The 27352-nt window shown below is 40.9% G+C and overlaps 1 protein-coding gene across 2 annotated transcripts; it reads left to right on the top strand.

The window, feature by feature from the left end:
- Positions 1 to 27093, top strand: vps72a (vacuolar protein sorting 72 homolog a). 2 transcript variants are annotated; one of them, XM_035794992.2, is made up of 6 exons: positions 1 to 262; positions 10922 to 11074; positions 12310 to 12424; positions 16031 to 16207; positions 16800 to 16944; positions 25965 to 27093. In XM_035794992.2, exons 1-6 carry the CDS (start codon positions 146 to 148, stop codon positions 26356 to 26358), a joined length of 1101 nt encoding a protein of 366 aa, XP_035650885.1. In that variant the 5' UTR covers positions 1 to 145; the 3' UTR covers positions 26359 to 27093. The 2 variants fall into 2 exon arrangements, with proteins under 2 accessions (XP_035650885.1, XP_035650884.1); XM_035794991.2 differs by lacking the exon at positions 1 to 262 and adding an exon at positions 3057 to 3281.
- The last annotated feature ends 259 nt before the right edge of the window (positions 27094 to 27352 follow it).

The following is a 27352-nucleotide window of genomic DNA, read 5'->3' as shown; positions in this document are numbered from 1 at the left end:
ACAGGATGTGCTATATTTTAGTAGAACATCTTTGATATCGACGTCATTAGCTGCTGCATGGTCTTCTGTGGTAGCTAACAATAAACAAGTTATATTTTTCAGCTAGCTAGCACGTTCCCTATTAATCTAGCTGAGCTAGATCAACATGAGTTTAGCATTTAGCAAAGAGCCCCGTAAAACGGCGGGGAACCGCATGTCTAAGTTGTTAGATGCTGAAGAAGAAGATGAATTCTACAAGACCACATACGGCGGATTCAACGACGTAAGTAGCTAATTTAGCTAGCTGTCTTGGCAGATAGCTAGTTATTGGGTCGCATTAGTGATTGGGAAACGAAGTTTCAAGTAATAATGTAGCTAGCGAACATTACACAGTACCCAGATCACAGGATTTGGAAGAGGTGGCCAGCTCTCTAAATTCATGGGGTTTCTACTTTAGCTGCAGTGTTTTAATATCAAGGGACAGAGAATAGAGTAGGGACGTCAAACGTTCAGCCTGCGCCTGGATAAGACCCCTCGGTATTTCATTTACTATCATAACATTTTCATTTTCTGATTTTAAACTATTTAAGGACAGCTTCCTAAGATTGTTTTGCTCCCCCCCCATTTTGCCATCAGAACAGCCTCAATTCGTTGGAGCATAGACAACAATGTGTCGAAAGCGTTACACAGCGATTGTGGCCCATATTGACTCCAGTGCTTTCTTTCCACAGTAGTGTCAAGTTGGTTGGTGAACCATTTCTTGATCCACATGGGAAACTATTGAGCAGTTACAGTTCTTTACACAAACCAGTGCACCTGGCACCTACTACATACCCTGTTAAAACAAATGCACTTTTTTATTTTAGGTTACCCTTATTTTACCAGGTAAATTGACTGACAACACATTCTCATTTACAGCAACGACCTGGGAAATAGTTACAGGGGAGAGGAATGAGACAATTGGAAGTTGGTGATAATTAGGTGGCCATGATGGTATGAGGGCCGGATTGAGAAATTAGATTTTGTTTTTAAAACAAGAAATGTATTAGTAAGAAGTAATGTGGTGTATTGCTCAATTTCATAAAAATGTGTGACCAGAGTATTTTAATCAAAATATTCAGAGGCAAAATGTTCAGGAGCTCCTGGGTTGAAGTTTACCGTGGTAACAGGGCTACTGGAGTCCTGTGGTATGTATCAACTTTTATTTGTCACATGTGCTGAATACAGCAGGTGTAGCCTTTACAGTGAAGTGTGTGTGTGAGAGATTTGGGATCTGACTAGGATGTCTAATTTGAGTGTGCTGCTTCAACTTATAAAGTTCAAACTAAACAATGTAAATAGCCAAGAAACACGAGGACAGTCTCACTTTGTATACTTTCGAGTAAATTCCACCAAATTTTAGGCCTATGCCAAGCGCCTCCAGAAATGAATCTGTCAAGCACTTGGCTCATTGCACACAGCTCCCATGCCAGGCAGTGTTGCTGCGCTAAGTGGGATATGTATTTATTTGTGAAATTAGCAGCTATGAAACAAAACAGGAGAAACACTTTGAAAACCGCTACTGCAGCATTTTTCTAACCAAAACTTCCACGTGCTCATATTGACTTATGACTATTTTTATTCTCAAATGTAATGCTCTCACTGTAGAGCCCTGCAAACGGATCACCTGCCAATGTGGTGACCTTGAGTCGGTTAGAAATTGCGGAAAAAAGGGAGATGGTTTGTTTTAGAATAATGGTAGAAAGTATAAGCAGAGTGAGCTGAAGACAGGAGGAGAAATGTAAGTGATTGAAGGCAACGTATTGGAGGTGGTAGGTATGGTGAATTTCTCGGAGCCTGAGGCTTGCACCAAGGGTCAGGATAAAGATGAGTCTGACAGTAGGAGTGAAGTTTTTGGAAAAAGTGGACCCTTGCCTTTTGGCTGATCTATTTGTGGTTTCAGGTTGGGTGGAAACAGAATTGGGTACTGTGGAATCGGTGAGGGTAACCAGAAGTGGTCTTGTGTTAACTGTTTGTGTTTCAGCTGGTCAGAGGGAGAAGGCGCTCTGCGTTAAATGAATGGGGGCAAGAAATCTGAATTGTTTCACTCTTAAAAAAAAAAAAAAAAGGGGTGCAGTTGAAAGGAGTGATTACTGGGGTAGCAGTAAATGTTAAAGTTGACCAACTGAAGGGGAAGATTCCCAGTGTTTGTGATGCTTGTCGTTTGGTGCAACGCAGACAGGGTGGCGTGAGTGGTGAAACAAAGTCATTGCCTGTTCTTTTGAGTTTTGATGTTGAGTCTTCTTCGCCCGGCAAAATGACGTACAGGATAACTTGTATATCCTAACGAGATTTTGTACTGAATACATTACGTTGCTACAGGCAGCAGTGTGTAGGAGGGTGAGAAGTGTGCAGAAGGGCATGAGACAAATGAATATGAAGCATACGGGGAAGTAGGGTGCCCATGGGGTTGGGGATCAGAAATGTCTCGTGTGAGAGCGGCAGGTTGAGGTTTCCAGGGTTAGAGTAGTGCAGAAGTTGTCATATGCTGAGGCAGTGAATAAAGTAGAGGAAGATGGGTCAAGGGGGAGGGATCCTGAGAGGAGTAGTAGATTTGTACCAGTACAGAGGGATAGGCCAACAAGTGATATGTTTCAGTAAGATTGGATTTTTGGCATTTATAGCAATGGTTATCAGCTGTACTGCAGGGATGGAATGTAAATTGCAGAAAATTGAGGTTAGTGGTGGGAGCTGCAGAGGGGCATTTGGGTGTGCGAGACTTGACATCAGAGGGTACAGGGTGTTAAGTGATGTCCCATCCTTTCAGGTTGTTGGCATGAGGTAGGACTAAATATATTTAAATAGTGGAGTAAGGTGGTATTTTTATTTTATTTGTAGAGTAGTGTTAGATGGAATGGAATTTGTTTATTTATACATGTCTTTTTCAAGCAAAGTATAACGGAGTTGTACTCCAGTCTAGTAGGTGGCGGTAACGCAACATATTGGATGCCAACCGCCATGAAATCTTATCGAAGAAGGTTCTTTAGTGCCGTCAAACCTGAAGAAGAAAAAGTATGTCGCACCATATCTACGTCATTAGCTGTATGCATAGTATTTTGTGGTAGCTAAGGTTAACTAGAACTTGATTGTTGTTAGCTTTCAACAAGCTAGCACGTTCCCTATTAATCTATCTGAGCTAGATCAACATGAGTTTAGCATTTAGCAAAGAGCCCCGTAAAACGGCGGGGAGCCGCATGTCTAAGTTGTTAGATGCTGAAGAGGAAGATGAATTCTACAAGACCACATACGGCGGATTCAACGACGTAAGTAGCTAATTTAGCGTCGCAGTAGTGATTGAGAAACGAAGTGTACCGTAATAATGTAGTTAGCGAACAGTACCCAGATCTCTTCCAAGTCCTGTGATGGTCAGCTCTCTAAATTCAGGGGGTTTCTACTTTTATCTGCAGTGTTTTAATATCAAGGGACAGAGAATAGAGTAGGGACGTCAAACGTTCAGCCTGCTGCTGCTGCACTGACCACATGGTTAAATTGTGCATAAGATAATTTTTTACATCTAAGTGATTCAATTTAGTGAGGAATATGTGATTATTAAAATCATCTGAGTTCTTTTTCATTTACTATAATCTTAAATTAAGATTCAATTATTTTTCAATTTCTGATTGTACAAAATTTAAGGACACCTTCCTTAAGATTGAGTTGCACCCCCCCATTTTGCTGTCAGAACAGCCTCAATTCGTTAGAGTATAAATTACAAGGTGTTGAAAGTGTTCCACAGGGATGCTGGCCCATGTTTATTCCAGTGCTTTCCACAGTGGTGTGAAGTTGGCTGGTGGACCGTTCTTGATCCACATGGGAAACAGTTGTGCAGTTGCAGCTCTCGACACAAACCGGTGCACCTTTCACCTACTACATACTCTGTTCAAACAAAGGCACTTAAAATAACGGTAAACAATTTATTTCTATCAGATTTAGTTGACTGACAACACTTTCTCAGTTACTGCAACGACCTGGGAAATAGAGGAGAGGAATATGACAATTGGAAGCTGGGGATGATTAGGTGGCCATAATGGTATGAGTGCTGGATTGGGAATTTAGCTTCCAATTGGAGTGGTGTGTTTGTGTGAGAGATTTGGCATCTGACTAGTAGAGCCTTGCAAGTTGACCACATGCCAACGTGGCTGGTGAAATAGACATTCTTACCCACCAGTACCTAAATTGACCTGCATTTGGTGGGTGGCTGGTGTTAATTTTATGCCCTGTTTAGTGAACACAGAGAGTCAGGACACCTGTGTAACATTCCATCTGAAAGACGGCACCCTACACAGGGAAATGTACCCAATCACTGCCCCGGGGCATTGGGGGATATATATTTTTAGACCAGAGGAAAGAGTGCTTCCTACTGGCCTGCCATCACCACTTACAGCAGCATCTGGTCTCCCATCTAGGGACTGACCAAGACCAACCCTGCTTAGCTTCAGAGGCAAGCCAGCAGTGGATCCAGGGTGTTATGCTGCACTGAATGGCACATACACAATCCTTGTCTTAAGGCTTGAATTCGGTCTCCGTCCCTTCATCTACACGATTTGAAGTGGATTTACCAAGTGATATCAATAATGGATCATAGCTTTCACTTGGATTCACCTGGTCATATCTAAAGTGTCCTCTAAAATAACCCTAATTTATAAGACAGTTCTTATTTGATTAATGGTGGTCGGACCCATCTATGTGAAGCTAGTGGACACAATAGTGGACTTTGCGGTTAGCCTTCAGAATTAAAGTAGACTTTTGGAATGTTATATAAAATCAGCAAAAGACCATTTGTTAATTTGACAAAAATCACACTGGATGGATTATACTTTTGAATTGCATTGGGTGCATACTTATTTCACTGTGCAGCCCTACCCCATGTCATTGATCCACAATCCATAGGTATCAGTCTACTCAGTGACACCCAGAGAACATTAGCATCATAGCTCTTATTGCTGGACTCTGAAACAACTGTGAATTGAGCCACATTTATTGTCAACCTATCTGTATTGAACATTATTCCAGCGTAAAAACAATACTGTGTGGATGTTTTGGAGTCTAACTCTGAGGAGGGCTTTGGGAAAAAATATATTTGGTATTGAGCAGACAGATACCCCATTTCATTGATCCACAATCCTTAGGTAAAGCTGTACAGTGCAATATGAATGTCAATAGGCTGACTGGGGAGGTGATTTCACACTGTCACAGTCCCGCGATATGAGCTATAACACTAATATTTAGTGGCCGGTGGTTGCTTGTTTGCAGACTTTTTTGTATAGCTTTGACAGTGCTACTGATAGTAGTGGTGGTGCTTGGCTTGCACGTGCAAACTCAGAACACACATCATTCTATAATGGAACTGTGTTTGATGTGTCAAATTAAAAGATAATGCATAAAATAGTGTTATTTGACATTCGTTTTTTGACACTCAAAGACCCAAACGGTGTTCCATAGTATGTCGTGAAGCTAATAGCAGTGACGCTAGTACTGTGTAACTCCGGTAGTTACACAGAAAAATAGCGTACTTGGTAACGTTAGTCGACCAGTCGCGAAAGCCAACATCACCCACGACAGAAACGGTTGATTGTCAAGGGAAATTAATTATATTATCTTGCCATTAATGGATTTCGCCTTTGAGTTGTATCGCAGGAAAAAAATGTACTCTTTGAAATGACTGCTGGACTTGTTGACTGCTCGATCCACACAGCAGACATTGTGGGTGAGGTTAGGAATGCTGTGTTGCACGTGTAGCGCTACATTTTACGTGGCGTCATTACGTCATGTACCTACGTTATATAGGTATGCATGTCCGCTTTGACATATGTTTTGCACATCGGCGTTAAACTAGACATCGGGCCGATACCAACGTTAGCATTTTTACTAATATCATATCCGATTCCGATATGTTCACCGATATATCGTGCATCCCTACTCGAAAGTATTCATTAAAATACTTGTTTCCAAAGTTGTCCTTGATGGTAAAAACATTAACACATATAATGATTTAAAAGGCAAGACAAAATTACTAACAACCATAAATACATGAATTTAGATTAACATCCTAAAAAGTGGGACTATTCACTGCACTTCTCCCTAACCTTAATAATCAACCATATTCAATTAACATTAAAACAATCTATTAATTAGTTTTACTGGGGGAGGTCAGGTAATGTGGCGTTTTGTGCTCGTGCACATAATTACATCTATGTTTGTCCTTTCCGAATCTACCATGTCAGTCATTTTTACATGTTAGGAGAGTGACAATTCCAGCCAGAATAACCTTCTGTTTTTTGCGAACTCCAAGGTCCTCTGATAATGCTAGTCCCATGCGAATCAACATCCCTGTGTTTTTGAGGTAAATGTTTGAGTTTGACAGGTGTCGGCCGCGGTTTGTGCAAGAAAACAATAGCTCATTCGATAAACTTAATTAATGTTATAGTGAAATGCTTGTGTTTCTAGCTCTGACAGTGCAGTAATATCTAACCATTTCACAACATATACACACAAATCTAAGTAAAGGAATGGAATTAAGAATAAATAATATATGGATGAGTAATGTCAGAGCGGCATAGACTAAGATACAGTAGAATAGTACAGTATATACATGTATATATATATATGAGATGGGTAATGCAAGAATATGTAAACATTTATTAAAGTGACTAGTGTTCCATGTATTGGGGCGGCAGGGTAGCCTAGTGGTTAGTGTTGGACTAGTAAGCTTGCAAGTTTAAATCCCCGAGCTGACAAGGTACTAATCTGTCGTTCTGCCCCTGAACAGGCAGTTAACCCACTGTTCCTAGGCCGTCATTGAAAATAAGAATTAGTTCTTAACTGACTTGCCTAGTTAAATAAAGGTAAAATACAATTTTAAAGTGGCCAGTGATTTAAAGTCTATTGACAGAAGCCTCTATGTGCAAGTGATAGCTATTTAACAGTCTGACGGCCTTGAGATAGAAAAACAGATTCTATCGCCCGTTCCCGGCTTTGATGCATCTCTACTGACCTCGCCTTCTGGATGATAGCAGGGTGAACAGGCAGCGCCTCGGGTGGTTGTTATCTTTGACAATCTTTTTGGCCTTCCTGTGACATCGGGTGCTGTAGGTGTCCTGGAGATGCGTTGGGCAGACCGCACCACCCTCTAGAGAGCCCCGCGGTTGCGGATGGTGCAGTTGCCGTACCAAGCGTTGATACAGCCCGAGTGGATGCTCTCAATTGTGCATCTGTAAAAGTTTGAGTTTTTCAAAGGCAAAATCCGTTAAAATCAAGATATTGGAATTCATTGCCCTTAACAATCAACTGCTCTTTGTCATGGGTTATGTTGGCTTTCGCCGACTGGTTGAGGACCGGTACACACTACCAAGTGTGTTATTTTTTTTTTAGATGTTGCCCTACTGGAGTTACACAGTAATAGCTTCACGACATGAATACTATGGAACGCAAACACCGGCCACGTACGATGTGTTTACAATACCGTGTTGGTGATAAAGCATCGTTTGTTCAACTGCAACTTCTGGGTTCGCTAGCTTTAGCTTGGTACCTAGCCAGAACCAATACAACCAGCCTAAAAACAATGACCAGTAGAAACTGCAGTCATTTTCATTATTCTTAGCAATGATTTAGTAATCCTTGTGAGTAAGTATTAGCTACGTTTCCCCTTGTTTGCCTATTGTAATTGAACTTCAGTTCATGAAAATAAATAACTAGCCAGCTACTTAACCCTGTTGCCCAAAGTTAACATTGTAAGCAGCCAGCTAGCTGTCACGTTGTCAAGCTAGCCACAATAAAGGTTAGGCACAATAGTGGAATTTGCAGTGTGCCTTCAAAATAAAACTGTCATTTGTATTTATTATGGGTCCCCATTAGCTACTTCCAAAGTAACAGCTACTCTTCTTGGGGTCCAGCAAAAATGAAGGCAGTTAATACAATTTTTAAAAAACATGTGTTCCCTCAGCCCGCTACTCGACCACTACCACATAACGTGTGTGTGTGTGTGTGCGTGTGTGTGTGTGTGTGTGTGTGTGCATGCATGTGTGTGTGCCCATGTTATAGCGTTGCTTCACATACCCCGCTGTGTTTTTTTAATTTTTTAATCTAATTTTACTGCTTTGTGTAAGTTACTTGATTTGGAATAGAGCTCCATGTATTCATGGCTCTATGTAGTACTGTGTGCCTCCCATAGTCTGTTCTGGACTTGGGGACTGTGAAGAGACCTCTTGTGGCATGTCTTGTGGGGTATGCGTGGGTGTCCCAGCTGTGTGCCAGTAGTTTAGACAGACCGCTCGGTGCATTCAACATGTCAATACCTCTCATAAATACAAGTAGTGATGAAGTCAATCTCTCCTCCACTTTCATCCAGGAGAGATTGACATGAATATTATTAATTTTTGCTCTGTGTCCATCTAAGGGCTAGCCCTGTTCTGAGCTAATTGCAATTTTCCTAAGTCCCTCTTTGTGTCACCTGACCACACGACTGAACAGTAGTGAAGGTGTGACAACTAGAGCCTGTAGTACCTGCCTTGTTGATTGGGTTAGAATGCAGAGCATCGCTTTTATTATAGACTTCTCCCCATCTTAACTAATACTGCATCAATATGTTTTGACCATGACAGTTTACAATCTAGGGTTACAATTTAGTCATCTCAACTTGCTCAATTTCCACATTATTTATTACAAGATTTAGTTGAGTTTTAGGGTTTAGTGAGTGTTTTGTTCCAAATACAATGCTTATAGTTTAAAAAATATTTAGTGCTAACCTATTCCTTGCCACCCACTCTGAAACTAACTGTAGCTCTTTGTTGATTTGTTGCAGTCATTTCAGTCTCTGTAGTAGCTGACGTGTTGAGCCATCCGCATACATAGACACTCTGGCTGTACTCAAAGTCAGTGGTATGTGATTAGTAAAAATGGAATAAAGCAAGGGACCTAAACAGGTACTCTGGGGGATTCCTGATTCTAACCTGATTAAATGTGAGAGGCTTCCATTAAAGAACACTCTGTGTAATAAATTAAATCCAAAAATACCGATTTCCGATTGGTAGGAGAACTTGAAATCGGCCCTAATTAATCGGCCATTCCGATTCATCGGTCGACCTCAACTGAATGCCTCGACGCCTGCTGTATATAGCAAGCCACGCCCATGTGACTCACTGTCTGTAGGAGCTATCTATTTTCATGAACAGGGTAGTGTACCTTTATAAACTGCCGTGTGTGATTATTTGTAATTATTTTTGTCGAACGAACAGCTGACTGAATGACCACAATGCAGCAGCACACAGGCCAGGAACCTATAACCCTAGCAATTTGTCTGGTAAACTCATGGATACGCACTCAGTGGCTGACTGGTATTGTGATGCAGTCATTTCCATGGTAATATAGAATGTTCAATCAAATGATAACTGATTTAGCTCATATATTTTTTGTAATGTGAATCAAGAAATCACAGCACATATTTTAGCTCATTTTACTTCCTGTTTTGCTGCTATGGACACTCTCTCGCAAATGGCAAATTCTACACAGGGGCACTCAAAGTCTATCTTAAATTAATAATTCTTTATTATCAGTGCCCTGGAGAGGTTCCAACCAACTCAATGCACCAAGTACACATGTTGATCAGGAGCTCTCCCAAGCCAGTCCTGTTCTCTTATATACTGCAGACAAGTTATATTTGCATGATTTAGCTTATTCGTCGTTCATAATTAATTTATCATTAACGTTTGCTTCATGCATGTGACAGACCAATACCTCGCGAGGCTTCTTCTCTCTAAGCTGAGACGTTGAAACAGATCTTTCATTCTCAAATCAAGGGTCTGGGCGTACTGCCAAATTGCAGATACTGATAGTGAGGATTCGTTCAATCAGTCACTTGCATGAACACAGAAATTGGTTATTAGAAAAGCACAAACATTTTCCATCACACCATCATTGATGTGAATGGGGAAGCCCGTTCTAGCCATTCTAATTCTATGACCGCAGATGCCGTCAGGAGAGGAGAACATTTCAAATAAATAAATGCTATTCGAAAAGTTTTTACGGTGACCGTGGTCATTTTGCTGGCCAATTACATCATCCAAAATGCCATGACCGTCACAGCCCTACCTATTAAGACACTTTGTTGGTGTGTCCTTTATTTCAACAATTTTTTTTCTGGTTGTTTATCAACGTTAGCCAACGAACTCGCCCCCAATTGAGTCCTGTACGGCTTGTGTGCTTCATTATGCTTGTGTTCCTTGGAGTTTTAGCTTTTAAGAATAGCTAATAGCTCCAAACGTTCAAAAGTTGGACCCAAATTTGTAGGAACAAAACAGAAACTGCTCTTTGTCCCCACCGCGAATAGCAGATATCAAAGCTTACTCAAGTAAATGTGGTTCTATAACTAAGCTATGACCCCATTTTCAAATGGGGGAACTTTGTGTTTGTGAATCCTAATTTGGGAAACGCTGAAGTAGAGAAAATAAAGAGATTGGCGGATTTTTGTGTGTCCCCCCTGTATCTTTGACTCTTCACTGTGTAGTCTTATGAGTAGGTACATCGCTGGCTCACATTTTCACACCACACAAAGTGTTATTCAATCCATGTTCTGTGGGGGGAGGTGTTGTAGGGGCTACTAGCATTGAGTGAGTGATATATTTCTCTCTTGAGCTTATTTCTACTAGCTGGCATGCATAAAGATGGCGGCTTCATTGCAGTTACTTGTTTGCTAACTTTGCCGTGTTGTAGTTTGTCCTTTGGTTCTCTGTTTTTGAATGAGCAAAGTATGCATGGTCCCAACTCCTGGACACCAGCAATTTTTATAAAGTAGACTGTGTTGCTTTATGGGTTTATTTGGTCCTTGTAAATAAAACATGTATTTGGCCATGCCCATTTGCTATCGACCATTATTAATATGTATGTTTGATTTGGACTCTCCCTCAAGGAATCGGGAGATGATGAGTACAGAGGGGAGCACTCGGACACAGAGGACGAGGTCGACAGTGACTTTGACATAGATGAGGGTGACGAGCCTGATAGTGACCAGGAGGATGATGCTCCTCGCAGGAAGAGTCGAGTTGTCACCAAAGCTTATAAGGTAACTTAATGAACTTGCATCCTCACTACTTCTACCAACAACTACAATGTGGACCCCTGGGGGACCGCGAACATAGGCGATCAACCACTAGACTACAACTCTGATAATACTGGGTCATTCCATATTGAATTAATCACCCTTTTTGATTTGAACAAAAATTACCATGCACATTTACCCATGAGAACTGTTTTTATTAGGGCCACGTGTATGCCTAACAGATTTTGGCAAACCCATTGATAGAACATCATCTTGGCACAACTCGCGTATGACCATCCATTCAAGAGCAGAAGGTGCTCAAAGTTAACCCATATTGGACCCCCTACCATGCGACATTGATATCCTCATTAATATGCATAATTCGATTTTGGTATCGTTTTTAGAGCCGACCCCATTTAGTCGACTGGTTGATTGTATGGTCGATAGGCTATTGGTCGACCGAGATGTATTTTCGGTGAGCAGTAGCAACACAAAAAAAATGAAATATCATGGTGTACAAGACACCGGTCTGATGCGCGCCTTAATGTGTGGACTGATCCGTTTTGGAGGCTGTGGGGATGGCACATATTCAGACCTCTTCTCTTTTTACACATTTTGTAATGTTAGACTTAATTCTAAAATTGTTTACATGTTTTCCTCATCAATCGACACACAATAATGACAAGGCGAAAACATTTTTTTTTTAAACAAATGTGTTAATAAAATTTAAAAAAAAAAAAAAAAACATTTACAGAAGTATTCAGACCCTTTACTCAGTAATTTGTTGAAGCACGTTTGGCAGCGATTACAGCCTCGAGTCTTCTTGGGTATGATGCTATTTGCAGATCCTCTCAAGCTCTGTCAGGTTGTCGCTGCACAACTATTTTCAGGTCTCTCCAGAGATGTTTGATCGGGTTCAAGTCCGGGCTCTGACTGGGCCACTCAAGGACATTCAGAGACTTGTCCCGAAGCCATACCTTCGTTGTCTTGGCTGTGAAAGGGTCTGAATATTTTCCAAATGCACTGTATATGGAAAAATACAGGTTTTACTATTTGGTTAAAAGAACAGACTCTTGGTCGACCAAGTTTTTTTTCCTGTCCGGGACAGCCCTAATTGTTTTAGATAATGCCATTTATGAAAAGGGACATTTATCAAAGTATGAACTCTCAAGGTGTATGAATAAATCATGTGCGTTTTGCATGTGTTTTTCATACTGTATGCACATTTTTCACGCACATGTTGATTGTTTTATTCCAAGGAACCTCTGAAGGTGACCAAGCCTAAACCAAAGAGGCCTTCAGAGGAGCTGAAGAAGACGGAGAAAGCCAAAATGGAGAGGAGGGTGCCGCAGGAGTTTCAGGAGTTTGGAGAGAGTAAGAGGCCTCTATCTATACGGGCTCTATTTTCAACAAAGTAACTTATTGCCCAAACGCAAGTGGGTTTACAGTATTGTCTGTGGTATTTTCCTACCATAACGTAAGGATTGGCAATTTAACATTAGCAAGCTTACGCTGAGGTGGGAGTGGTGGCAATATCTGAGATGTGTCCTTTCAAATGCCCATATGCCCAGGGAAAATTGCACATTTCATTGAATATCATGTTTAAACGGAATTCTCTGTCAACAAACATGGGCGTTGCAGATATGCATGGTGGAAAGAGTCAATTAAAATAACTACGTCTAGGCTATCTCGTTGGAAAGGGTAGGAATGTAATTTTGAGACCAAATTATGATTCATTTTGGGCAAACATTTTGAGACACAGTAGCGATGAGTAATTTCGCCAATATCAGCAACAATCGCAATTTAGTTTTTACTGTCAGAAGTTGCTTATTAAGCGAAAGTAGTCGTTAACTCCTAGTGCTGATACACACACGCTCAGCCTTCCTCATAATAACTGGATTCAAATTCGGGTGTCACCACCTGCACCATAGCTGGATCTACACAACCGATGTCACAGAGATATTTATATATGGTATCATTTTTTATATATTTGTGTGTGTATGTATATATAGTTGACGTTGGAAGTTACATACACTTAGGTTGAAGTCATTAAAACATTTTTCAGCCACTCCACAAGTTTCTTGTTAACAAACTATAGTTTTGGCAAGTGGGTTAGGACATCTACTTTTGTGCATGACACAAGTAATATTTCCAATAATTTTTTACAGACCTAACTTATAACTTACAGTGAATTATAAGTCTATCACAATTCCAGTGGGTCAGAAGTTTATATACACTAATTTGACTGTGCCGTTAAACAGCTTAAAAAATTCCATAAAATTGTCATTCCTTTAGAAGCTTCTGATAGGCTAATTGACACAATTTGAGTCAATTGGAGGTGTACCTGTGGATGTATTTCAAGGCCTACCTTCAAAGTCAGTGCCTCTTTGCTTGACATCATGGGAAAATCTAAAGAAATCAGCCAAGACTTCAGCAAAAAAAAATTGTAGACCTCCACAAGTCTGCTTCATCCTTGGGAGCAATTGCCAAACGCCTGAAGGTACCATGTTCATCTGTACAAACAATAGTACACAAGTATAAACACAATGGAACCACCCAGCTGTCCAACCACTCAGGAAGGAGACACGTTGTCTCCTAGAGATGAACGACTTTGCGAAAAGTGCAAATCAATCCTAGAACCGCAGCAAAGGACCTTGTGAAGATGCTGGAGGAAACGGGTACAAAAGTATCTATATCCACAGTAAAACGAGTCCTATATCGACAACTTGAAAAGCCGCTCAGCAAGGAAGAAGCCACTGTTCCAAAACCGTCATAAAAAAGCCAGACTATGGTTTGCAACTGCACATGGGGACAAAGATCATACTTTTTGGAGAAATGTCCTCTGGTCTGAATAGAACTGTTTGGTCATAATGACCATCGTTATGTTTGGAGGAAAAAGGAGGAGGCTTGCAAGCCGAAGAACACATCCCAACCGTGAAGCACATGTTGGATCATGTTGTGTATATATTTTTATCTCTCTCTCTCTCAGTGCATTTGGAAAGTATTCCAACCCCTTGACTTTTTCCACATTCTATTACATTAACGCCTTATTATAAAATTGATTTAAATATTTTCCTTGTCAATCTACACAATACACCATAATCATGAAGCAAAAACAGTTCCCCCTAATTTTTGCAAATGTATTAAAATAAAAATTCGGTCCCTTTGCTATGATACTCGAAATTGAGCTCCGGTGCATCCTGTTTCCATTGATCATCCTTGAGATGTTTCTGTAACTTGGAGTCCACCTGTGGTAATTTCAATTGATTGGACATGATTTGGAAAGGCACACACCTGTCTATATAAGGTCCCACAGTTGACAGTGCATGTCAGAGCAAAAACCAACCCATGAGGTTGAAGGAATTGTCCGTAGAGCTCTGAGACAGAATTGTCACGGCACAGATCTGGAGAAGGGTACCAAAACATTTCTTCAGCATTGAATGTCCCAAAGAACACAGTGGCCTCCATCATTCTTAAATGAAAGAAGTTTGGAACCGCCAACACTCTTCCTAGAGCTGGCCGCCCGTCCAAACTGAGCAATCATTGGAGAACGGCCTTGGTCAGGGAGGTGAACAAGAACCCGATGGTCACTGACAGTTCTCCAGAGTTCCTCTGTGGAAATGGGGGAACCTTCCAGAAGGACAACCATTTCTGCAGCACTCCACCAATCAGGCCTTTATGGTAGAGTGGCCAGATGGATGCCACTCCTCAGTAAAAGGCACATTACAGCCCGCTTGGAGTTTGCCAAAAGGCACATAAAGGATTCTGACCATGAGAACCAATATTCTCTGGTCTGATGAAACCACAATTCAACTTGTTGACCTGAATGCCAAGCGTCACGTCTGGAGGAAACCTGGCAGCATCTCTATGGTGAAGCATGGTAATGTTAGCATCATGCTGTGGGGATGTTTTTCAGCGGCAGGGACTGAGACTAATCAGGATCGTGGGGAAAGATGAACTGAGCGAAGTACTGAAAGATTGTTAATGAATGCCTGCTCCAGACCGCTCAGGACCTGACTGGGGCAACGGTTCACGTTCCAACAGAACAACAACCTTAAGCACACAGTCAAGACAATGCAGGAGTGTCTTCGAGACAGGCGTCAATGTCCTTCAGTGGCCCAGCCTGAGCCCGGACTTGAATCTGACCAAATATCTCTGGAGAGACCTGAAAATAGCTGTGCAGCGATGCCCCCAATCCAACCCGACAGAGCTTGAGAGGGTTTGCAGAGAAGAATGGCAGGAACTCCCCAAATACAGATGTGCCAAACTTGTAGCGTCATACCCAAGAAGACTCGAGGCTGTAATCGCTGCCAAAGGTGTTTCAACAAAGTACTAAGTAAACGGTCTGAATACTTATGTAAATGTTATATTTCTGTATTTTTATTTTATTTTTGTATACATTAGCAAAGGTTTTTTTTTTTTTTTACAGTTTTTAATTGTATTACCATATGGCCCAATGCCTTACCAACAGTCCAGTCCAACTTGTATTACAAAAGTATCCCTTTCTGAAAAATGTGCCAACATTACATTTGTGAAAATAGTTTATGTAAGAACACATAGTATGAAAAGGTACAAGGCACACTGTTCAAATGACTCATAGAATGCAACATAACTTGGTGGAACTTGCAACTGGGTTATGGGGATCACATAATTCCATCCAGGAGGGAACTACCAGTTAATTATACGCCTGAGCAACAGTCCAGGAAATCATTAACTTTGGCTTAATGCCCATTGAAACCCCATTTGACAACGTTAAAAGGGAGATACCCACCCACAAGGTTACACATGCTGTCACAGAAGGGATTAATGGCAAAGATGGGAGGTGTGTCCTCTACCTTTTTTTTTTTTTACTCTGATTTAGCCAATAGTGTAAAATCTAATGCAGACACGTATTGGGGAATTGACTAGTTTAGTAATGTTAAATTGTATTTTGAGTGGACCATCCCTGTAAGCCTTGTCACTAACTGGCAACTTCCCCAGCTCGGAAGTCTGTGCGCCAGTCGACCAGCGAGCATACGCGGAAGACCAACCTGCGACTGCAAGAAAGACAGGATGCCCCCCGACGGCGGAGGGGAGCCCACCACGACCGACCCCTGACCCAGGAAGAGTTGCTGGCTGAGGCCAAAATAACTGCTGAGGTCAACCTCCGATCCCTAGGTAAGACGAAAGGGGGAATCTAAATGGTCACGAGTTGACCTGTTAATTCCCAAAAACGACGACATGGTTAAAGTTCAATTAAGTTTACTGATTCATAACATCACCGTCCACATAGGCACAGTGAAACGGTAACAAGAAACTTCAAAAATACGAGGGAGTGCACACCGTAATTGCAGGTGTTTAAACTACCTGACTCGTAATTACAGACACATAGTGGCACTTGAATATACAAGTTAACAGCTCATGTTACCTGAGTGGATTGCAATGTGTTCCTATTAATCCCTATTACATGGGTTGATATTAATGAAGTTGGTGGGAAATAAACTGTCTAAACTCTATTTAGAATGGAGGTTTAAGGACAAAAGCAGGGAAGGAAAAATGGATGTCGCTCAGAATGAGACGCGGCGGAGATTTGTCCATGCACAAAGCCGTTTTATGGGTCTCTTGCCCATCCAGAATAATTGACAGAAAAAATACCTAGCACTAAAAGATATGACACATGGCAGTGCATACTGAACAACGTGAGAAAATATGTCCAGAGCTTGGCCAGGGTCGTGTTATTTGACCATTTCTGTATTTTCTTATTTTAAAGAGAACTACGAACGTCTTGAGGCTGACAAGAAAAAACAGGTCCATAAGAAGCGGCGATTTGAGGGCCCCACCATCCGCTACCACTCTGTCCTCATGCCCCTGGTGCCTCACTCCATCTTAAAAGAAGAAAATGTGGATGTGGAAGGGTAAGGAGACACATATTTAGGTGGAAGAGTTTTGTTTTGCTGAAAAAAATTGCTACATCTGCATTGAGTTTCAGAATTTTTTACAAGAATGTAGCAATGCTATTGGAAACAGTTTGTTAAAAGCCTTCTAGTATCTGGATAAATGCAGGGCCGGCAGCAAAATTAATCAGTTGGACAGGCATTTGATATCCATAGATGGCACGTTTTTTTTCAAGGGTGTTGTCCAAAAGACAGGCAGACATTGTCATGTGGTTAATCATAAAAATCAGAATAGTCGAATTAGAATTTTCAGATTTTTATAATTTTCTAAGGCGAGAGCACCAGCCTCTGCCATATGGACACATTGATAGCCTACACTGTGATCCATTGGCGGCTAAAGAAATGAGCACATGGAACTCAGAGAAAGCCAATGCAGCAGTCTTCAACTAAATAAAATACATATGCCTAAAGCCGATAAATAAATAAAAACACAACCTGATGAAAATGTTCCAATACCAACATGTTTCAAGCAGACCACCATAGTCCCTGTGGCCAAGAATGCTAACCTTCCTAAATGACTACCGGCCCGTGCACGTCTGTAGCCATGAAGTGCTTTGAAAGGCTGGTCATGGCTCACATAAACACCATCATCCCAGAAGGAACACCTACGTGAGAAAGTTGTTCATTGACTACAGCTCAGGTTTCAACACCATAGTGCCCTCAAAGCTCATCACTAAGCTAATAACCCTGGGACTAAACACTTCCCTTTGCAAATGGATCCTGGACTTCCTGACAGGCCTCCCCCAGGTGGTAAGGGTAGGTAACAACTCGCTGATCCTCAACACGGGGGCGTGTGCTCAGTCCCCTCCCGTACGCTCTGTTCACCCATGACTGCATGGCCAAGCACGATTCCAACACCATCATTAAGTTTGTCGACGAGACAGCCTATAGGGAAGAGGTCAGAGACCTGGCCGTGTGGTGCCAGGTAAAATAGATGGTATCATGAGGAAGGAAATTGTGGATATATTGCAGCAATAATGTTCATAATATAAAACACACAGAAATACAAGCCTTAGGTCATTAATATGGTTAAATTCGGAAACTATCATTTCGAATACAAAATGTTTATTCTTTCAGTGAAATATGGAATCGTTCCCTATTTTATCGAACGGGTGGCAACCTTAAGTCTAGTGCTGTTAGATGTCAGAATTATGTCAAATTCTGGCAAATTAATTACGGTCTTTGTTAGGAAGAAATGGTCTTCACACAGTTCGCAACGAGCCAGGCGGCCCCAACTGCTGCATATACCCTGACTCTGCTTGCACTGAACGCAAGAGAAGCGACACAATTTCCCTAGTTAATATAGCCTGCAAACACTAATATCTAAACTAAAATATGCAGGTTTAAAGAATATACTTGTGTATTGATTTTAAGAAAAGCATTGATGTTCATGGTTAGATTCATTGGTGCAACGATTGTGCTTTTTCGCGAATGCACTTTGTTAAATCATCACCAGTTGGCGAAGTAGGCTGTGATTCGATGATAAATTAACAGGCACCGCATTGATTATATGCAACGCAGGAGCTAGGTATACTAGTAATATCAACCATGTGTAGTTAACTACTGATTATTTTAATATTATTGTTTTTTTATATGATAAGTTTAATGCTAGCTAGCACCTTAACTTTGGCTCCTTGCTGCACTCTGGAAACAGGTGGTCAGCCTGCCACGCAGTCTCTTCATAGATTGTAATGTAATCGGCGTCCAAAAATGACCGATTTTAAAACTTGAAATCGGCCCTAATTAATCAGCCATGCCGATTAATCGGTCGACCTCCTTGTTTCCACTGGATATATGGGATCATCAGATCTTTATACATTTCTCTTTTACATCGAGGCCGGGGAGAGTTGGAACATTTTTCAAGTACTGCGACTAACCATTATTATTCTCAAAGGATGTAAAAACAAAAAAACAGACTGGCTCAGTTTATTAGTGGTGGACTTTGAGTTAAGTCAGAGATCAGGCATCCCAAATGGGCACTTCTACAGGTAGGCCTACTTCTATGCGTACACAGGCACATGCGCTCCCTCTATGTTTCTAGAGAGTAGGATTAACGGTACATTTACTAGGCCTACTTGTGACATGATAAATATACAAACAGCAAACAATTCACACAATGAATGAGCAGGAATTGGCGGCAGACAGCTGAGCTCTTTCTGGAGAGCTGAGTGCACGTATTCTGGAGAAAGACGTGCCATATCTTCGCCACACACCCCTCCCCTTCTTGTTGCAACATTTTAAATTATACTCAAGACACATTATCTTCACACACATTTTAGATGCTTTTCACTGACAGCTGCAACTCAATCAGCTAGGACTATTGCCACACGCTGCCCAAATTGAGTGCTTCCCAAATAGGCATAGACCTAAGCACTTGTGATTTTAAACAATCCACTGCTATTTTTTTTTTTTTTCAAAACAGTGATCCTCTTTGGCTAAGTCATGCTCCCTGGTGAAGTATTTTGAAGTATTTTATTTAGATGGGTAATTATATAGTTTTGGCAAAACATCAATTTACTTTAGTGGAAGCCAGCATCTGAACTGTGCAATTGATTTCTTTCCAATTCGTAAGAAGAAAAAAAACACATCTGAATATAATGACGAGATGCTCATGTGTCCGTCCTAACAAGGAGAGTCATTGTCCCAAAGGCGGGAAGGTAGGCTTAAAGTTTAGGTCTGCATAATATGTCAATATAACCACTTTGGGCTTATTCTATACAGATTTTGGCGAGAGTGAACCCTCTCGCTTCGCCTCTTCCTCTCTGCTGAAACTATCACCTGAGAGAGCATCCGAGCGAGCCAATCAGCGCCCCTCTGTCTTACTATATGTAGCCCATGTAAATGATCCTGTCTGGCCAGAAATAGTATGACATGCCATACTCTTATTGTCCAGACAGCATCAGATACATGGTTTACACATACTGAGACAGAGGGGTGCATGCGGTACCTGTAAAACAAATCAACTCAATTATTTCGTTGACATTACTTAATGGTGATTTGGCATAAACATTATTTTTTTTACCCCTTTTTCTCCCCAATTTGGTGGTATCCAATTGTTTTTAGTAAGCTACTATATTGTCTCATCGCTACAACTCCCGTACGGGCTCCGGAGAGACGAAGGTTGAAAGTCATGCGTCCTCTGATACACAACCCAACCAAGCCGCACTACTTCTTAACACAGCACACATCCAACCCGGAAGCCTGCCGCACCAATGTGTCGGAGGAAACACCGTTCACCTGGCAACCTTGGTTAGCGGGCACTGCGCCCAGCCCGCCACAGGAGTCGCTGGTGTGCGATGAGACAAGGATATCCCTACCGGCCAAACCCTCCCTAACCCGGACGACGCTAGGCCAATTGTGCGTCGCCCCACGGACCTCCCGGTCGTGGCCGGTTACGACAGAGCCTGGGCACGAACCCAGGGTCTCTGGTGGCACAGCTGGTACTGCAGTACAGCGCCCTTAACCACTGCGCCACCCAGGAGGCCTTGGCAAAAACATTTAACCAGGCATTTGATAGGGCTGTTGCGGTGACCGTATTGCCGCCACACATGAGTCATGACTGCAGTGAAATTCTACGTGACCGCTGAGTCACGATAATCTCTTATACACTCTAGACATGTTAGTAGTACCCAACTCACTATTGATCATCAGGTCACTAATGGCTTGGCACTCAGGGCTCTATTGTCCTTCTAACCACTCTGACATCAGTGCAAATGCAATCAAAAACCACCGCAAACACTTATCAAAATAGTATGTGCTTTTGAAACTCACCTCACTGTGATTAATCAATTTGAAGAAAGAAGTTCAACATCAGGTTGTGGAAAATATGGTTGTTGTGGATGTTTCAAAACCTAACCCAACGACATGGACAGTGCTTTCTAAGGTGATGATTAATTGTGCACAATCTATTCACATGTGTATATATATATATATATATATGACATAGACCTATATTAAAAAAAAAAATATTGTGCCATTAGACAATACAGATCTAAGATATCTTTGGTACATAATTGGTCTAGTCTAAATTAAACACATTCAAAGTTAGCCTACAATTAAATGAATTTGGTTTTGAATAGCTTGTAATTGGGCTTTTTTAATATTTTCATAATAGGCTGACACATTACCTTTAGCTAAAGGTAATATCACCACTGTGCATTTCCATCTCCTTTTCATTCCTTTCTCCAGTGCGCAGAGAGGGGCTGTTTGGGCTGAGATCCCGCTAACGGGATCAATATGACAATAGCCAGGGAAAGTGCATGGCGCCAAATTCAAAACAACAGAAATCCCATCATTAAAATTACTCAAACATACAAGTATTTTACACCATTATAAAGATGCACTTCTTCTTAATCCCACCACAGTGTCCGATTTCAAAAAGGCTTTACAGCGAAAGCAAACCAAACGATTGTTTGGTCAGAGCCAAGTCACAGAAAAACATTTTTTTCCAGCCAAAGAGAGGAGTCACAAAAAGCAGAAATATAGATCAAATTAATCATTAACCTTTGATCTTCATCAGGTGACACTCATAGGACTTCATGTTACACAATACATGTATGTTTTGTTCGATAACGTTCATATTTATATCAAAAACTCTGTTTACATTGGCGCGTTACGTTCAGTAGTTCCAAAACAGCCACATCAGTTTACAGAAATACTCATAAACATTGATAAAAGAAACAACTATTATGCACGGAATTATAGATACACTTCTCCTTAACTTGTTATGGCAATCCCGATATCGGGATAAGTGTCATCAACAACCGCTGAATAGCATAGCGCTACATACAATAAATATTTATATTCACGAAATCACAAGTGCAATATAGGAAAACACAACTCAGCCTTTTGTTAATCCACCTGTCGTGTCATTTTGAAATTATGCTTTACAGCGAAAGCAATCCAAGCGTTTAAGTTTATCGATCGCACAATAAAACATTAAGTACACTTAGCATCAGGTAGCTTGGTCACGAAAATCAGAAAAGCAATCAAATTAATTGTTTACCTTTGATCTTCGGATGTTTTCACTCACGAGACTCCGTTACACAACAAATGTTCCTTTTGTTTTTAGATCCAAAATACCTCCGTTTGTTTGTCGCTTTATGTTCGGAAATCCACAGGAAAGAGCGGTCACGACAACGCAGACAAATTCCAAATAGTTTCCATAATGTCCACAGAAACATGTGAAACATTTTTGTAATCAATCCTCAGGTTGTATATGTAATAATATATGAACCGCAAATGTCTTTCACAGTAGGAGAGGGGAAAACAATGGCTGTCCAAATTCTGTTACGCGAGCAAAACTCGTGACCACTTGACGCGATGTTATCGTTCTGGCTCATTTTTCAAAATAAAAGCCTGAAACTATGTCTGAAAACTGTTGGCACCTTGAGGAAGCGATAGGAAAACGAATCTGGTTCATAACCCTTTAAATGGAGCAAAGGGAGGCTATGGAACATGGAGTTTTCAAAATAGAAATCACTTCCTGTTTTGATTTTCCTCAGGGTTTCGCCTGCAATATCAGTTCTGTTATACTCACAGACAATATTTTGACAGTTTTGGAAACTTTGGAGTGTTTTCTATCCAATACTAATAATAATATGCATGTATTATCAACTGAGACTGAGGAGCTGGCCGTTTACAATGGGCACCTTTTCATCCAAGCTACTCAATACTGCCTCTGCAGCCATAAAAAGTTAATGCAACCGCTGTGTCAGATTTCAAAAAAACTTTACGGAACCCAAACAGATATCCGCCATGTTGTGTAGTCAACAGAAGTCAGAAATAGCATTATAAATATTCAATTACCTTTGATGATCTTGATCAGAATGCACTCCCAGGAATCCCAGTCCCACAATAAATGTTTGTTTTGTTCGATAATGTCCATTTATGTCCAAATACCTCCTTTTTGTTCGCTCGTTCAGCCCAGTAATCCAAATTCATGACTCGTGATCACTAGGAGCAGACAAGGTCCGTAGAAACATGTAAAACGACGTATAGACTATATCTTTAGGATGTTTTTAACATAAATCTACAATAATGTTCCAACCGGAGATTTCCTTTGTCTTCAGAAATACAATGGAACTCAAGCTAACTCTCATGTGAACGTGTGTCGTGGCTCTCTGGCAGACCTCTGACTCATTCCCCTCTCATTCACCCCCACTTCACAGTAGAAGAATCAAACAAGGTTCTGAAGACCGTTCACATCTAGTGGAAGCCTTAGGAAATGCTATTTGACCCCATAGACACTGTGTATTCGATAGGCCAAGAGTTGAAAAACTACAAACCTCAGATTTCCCACTTCCGGGTTGGATTTTTTTCTCAGGTTTTTGCCTGCCATATGAGTTCTATTATACTCACAGACATCATTAAAACATTTTATAAACTTCAGATTGTTTTCTATCCAAATCTACTAATATGCATATATTAGCAACTGGGCCTGAGTTGCAGACAGTTTACTCTGGGCACCTTATTCATCCAAGCTACTCAATACTGCCCCCAGCCCAAAGAAGTTAATGGAATATGTTTCCTTGTGAAAACGTCTTACTATCGATGTTCTTGGTTTCCCAAATCAAGCACTTGGTAGTGTTAGGAACAGAATTGGAGAGCCCATGGCATACAGAGTTTGGGCGGAATATCACCTGTTGCACCGAGAAATAACCAAAGTAGCCTCCTGCATGAACCAGCAGGAGAGTGGCCTCCATTCGCTATTTGAGTGCATACAGATTACATGCATGTTTTTCTCTTTCCCCTCTTCCTGCCCATTTGATAATGGGCCATTCTAAATCGAAACTAATTGTATTTATTAGTAAAGACTAGATAAAATTGAGTCTGGTCTGATGGGTGAAAATATGATCACTTGATGAAAGAACAGCTTGCAGCCTGAGGGAAGGAACAGAACGCAAGCTTTTTTTTGCAACTTTCTCAAATGATCAATAGCCTATAGTCTCATCAACCAGCCCATATCTTTTGATTTCTAAGGCATCTATGATTTGTATCATTCTCAACTAAAGTTGCCAAATAACTCTAAATCTAGCATATAGGACCTGTTTCAAATTATCACCTTTACGCTCAACATAGCCACTTCAAATGGGCCTTCTCGAGCCAGAATGGGAAAAATATCCCATCTTTTATTCAACAAAATTTAATTATATTCTTCTTATTGTAAAATCATATGATATTAAACAATTGCACAGGACTTATTATCTTGTCAGCTTGAAGAACAAGCCTACAGCCTATGGCATGGCAGATAACATATGGTAGGCCAACTATTCTGTTCTTCTGAAATACATCTTCTGAAATGCATATCACGTTTCTTTAGACCTTCCTGAAATTAATACTGAATTTATTTGTGATGGTGTATTTTCAATTGATTTATGACTTGTATACGGCTTGTATGCATAGATGTGTTTATGTTCATTAACAGTCAATTACCGTGAGACCGGCAGTCTTTTACATGACAATCGTAATTTTATGACTGCCACAGCCCTAACTGCATACCTTAATTCCATTTGATTTTGGAACACCATATTTAGTATGAAAATCAACGTTGCTATCTTAAATCAAACAAACACTGGGGCGGCAGGAGGGGTAGCCTAGTGCATTGGACTTGTAACCGAAAGGTTGCAAGATCGAATCCCAGAGCAGACAAGATAAAAATCTGTCGTTCTGCCCCTGAACAAGGCAGTTAACCCACTGTTCCTAGGCCGTCATTGAAAATAAGAATTGGTTCTTAACTGGCCCAGAAGATAGGATATGCATATAACTGGTAGATTTGGATAGAAAACACCAAGTTTCCAAAGCTGTTAAAATAGTGTCTGTGAGTATAACAGAACTGATTTGGCAGGCGAAAACCTGAGAAATCCATTCAGGAAGTACGATTTTTTTTTTTGGTTTGTTGTAGTTTTCTATTCAATGCCATTACAGTATCCATTGACTTAGGACTCAAATTGCAGTTCCTATGCCTTCCACTAGATGTCAACAATCTTTAGAAATTGTTTCAGGCTTGTATTCTGAAAAATGAGGGAGTAAGAGCAGTCTGAGTGGACCCTGCTGTGTCAGAGCTTTTTCATGCGCGCGACCGAGAGTGCCTTTCTGGTTTACCTTTTATATTGACGACGTTATTGTCCGGTTGAAATATTATCAATTATTTAGGCTAAAAACAACCTGAGGATTGTTTATGAACATCGTTTGAAATGTTTCTATGAACTTTACGGATACTATTTGGATGTTTTTGTCTGCCTGTTGTGACTGCGTTTGAGCCTGTGGATTACTGAAGAAAATGCGCGAACAAAGCGGAGGTTTTTGGATATAAAGATACTTTATCCAATAAAAGGAACATTTATTGAATAAATCTCTTTTGAGTGCAACCATATGAGATCATCAAAGGTAAGTGATTAATTTTATCTCTATTTCTGACTTGTGTAACTCTTCTACTTGGCTGGTTACTGTTTGTAATGATTTGTCTGCTGAGCTATGTTCTCAAATAATTGTACGGTATGCTTTCGCCGTGAAGCATTTTTTAGATCTGACATCGTGGTTGGATTCACAAGAAGTTAATCTTTGAACCTATGTAAAATAGTTGCATCTTTTCTGAATTATTATGAGTATTTCTGTATTTGAATTTGGTGCTCTGCAATCTCACAGGATGTTGGCCCTAGAGGTTAAATAAAAATAATAAAACACGCAGACAGGATGCAGCAGCCGTCTTGCTGAAATCAAGTACTATTTGAATGTGAAATTAATATTGGATGCATTTTCTTTATAGTTTTTGTCTTTGTTATTTAAGCCCAAGTAGCTACTGTAGCCTAGGCTACTTGGCAATGGCCACAGTGTGGACCTGGAGTAGAGTACAGCATTGTTTACAATAAAGCTATTATTGCCCTTTGTCAGTAGTCTGTTTTTATTACATATTTAACCTTTATTTAGCCAAGGAGTTTATGTACCACTAACTAAAGTGTTTGTATTTGTTTTTTTTAAAGGTTAGACCAGGACACACCGCTGCCTGTTGCTCCTGTGGCACCAAGTCCAATGCCTTCCCAGCAACCCTTGGGAGGTCTTTGCTCCCGCACTTACATCACCTTTAGCGACGAGGAGGCCTTTGAGGCTGCCTTCCCCCAGGGTGTGCGGACCGGCTCCCAGCCCCCCACCCAGGAAGTCTGTCCTGTCACCCACAAGGCTGCATTATACAGAGACCCAGTTACAGACATCCCCTATGCCAACACACGAGCCTTTCGCATTATTCGCGAAGCCTACCGCAAATATGTGGCAGCTCATGGATTCCCCAACTCTGCTGGGGGTTTCTCTGTGGTTGATGCCTCAGGTTCCAGGAGTGCACGCCAGAAAATTGTCAAGCAGAGCACAGTTGCAAGGTAGAGGCTTATATTCTCTCATAAGTCTGTCCTCCTTTTATTTAGAGCCCCTCATCTGTTCAAAGATTTAAATCTACAGTTTGGGATTCATCTTTCAGCGAAATGGCAGCCCCAGTACTTGTTTTGGTGTACAGCTGAAGCATAGGGCTATGGAAATTCTTGTTTGTAAACATTGGAGTAATAGAATTTACATTTAGGATAGAACGGGGCGTTCCAACCGTGTTCCTGGAGAGCTACTGTCCTGTAGGTATGTGAATAAAATTTTCAATAAATTTCCTTTAACATCCTGGGCCCTTTTTTGCCTGGAACTAAGTCGGCGCAAGTGTCAAACCTAAGTTGGTTTGCAATTTCGTCATGGAAAAACATGCGCACTGGCATTTTACAGACCTAACACCAGGTTTGGCAATTTACCTGTGGGTCCAGTGGCAATATTTAAGACTCACAAAAAGCAGGTGTTAACGATAACGCAGTTGATAATGGATGGATTGTGAGAAACACAGTCGATCCAGTCATGACGCACAGTGCTCATGGAAGGAGAGATGTGCCTTTCGTGCCGGTAAATCTCATATTTAGAAACGTAAAAGAACACTCTGTTTCTTCTCCCCCCCACCCCCATTTCATTTAACTTGATTAAAAACTAAGCACAACCTTCCCTCTCCTTAATAGCAAATCTCATCCGTGTGTATTTTTATGCTGGCCATTAGCCAAGTAGCCTATGAATAAAGGAGTTTTAAATGGTCTACTGAAACTGCTTGGAAATATTTGAGGTTTTTGCCCTCATGCTTTTTCATTATTCAAAATTCACATAGCTGCATTTCACTTGTTCAAGTAGGCTATCATCCTCATTTTCAAAGAGCGCCGCTCATCTGATTACCAAAGACATGCTCCTTCAAACTATTCAGTCCTCCATATCAACTGCTGATTTCTTTTGAGCATCTACAATTTACAGTTGTCCTCGCCCCTATATCAATGTGAATGCTATAGCCTATGTTTAACAA

This window comes from Oncorhynchus keta, chromosome 20 (assembly GCF_023373465.1).
Source record: "Oncorhynchus keta strain PuntledgeMale-10-30-2019 chromosome 20, Oket_V2, whole genome shotgun sequence".
Taxonomy (NCBI): Eukaryota; Metazoa; Chordata; class Actinopteri; order Salmoniformes; family Salmonidae; genus Oncorhynchus; species Oncorhynchus keta.
Note: the sequence above shows the minus strand (reverse complement) of the source record. Positions and strands in the feature narration are given on the sequence as shown.

Coding starts and splice junctions, on each gene's coding strand:
- vps72a (XM_035794992.2), top strand. CDS start 146: ATGAGTTTAGCATTTAGCAAAGAGCCCCGTAAAACGGCGGGGAACCGC. Junction 11,075..12,309: donor TTGTCACCAAAGCTTATAAG/GTAACTTAATGA, acceptor TTTTATTCCAAG/GAACCTCTGAAGGTGACCAA. Junction 16,208..16,799: donor GGTCAACCTCCGATCCCTAG/GTAAGACGAAAG, acceptor CTTATTTTAAAG/AGAACTACGAACGTCTTGAG.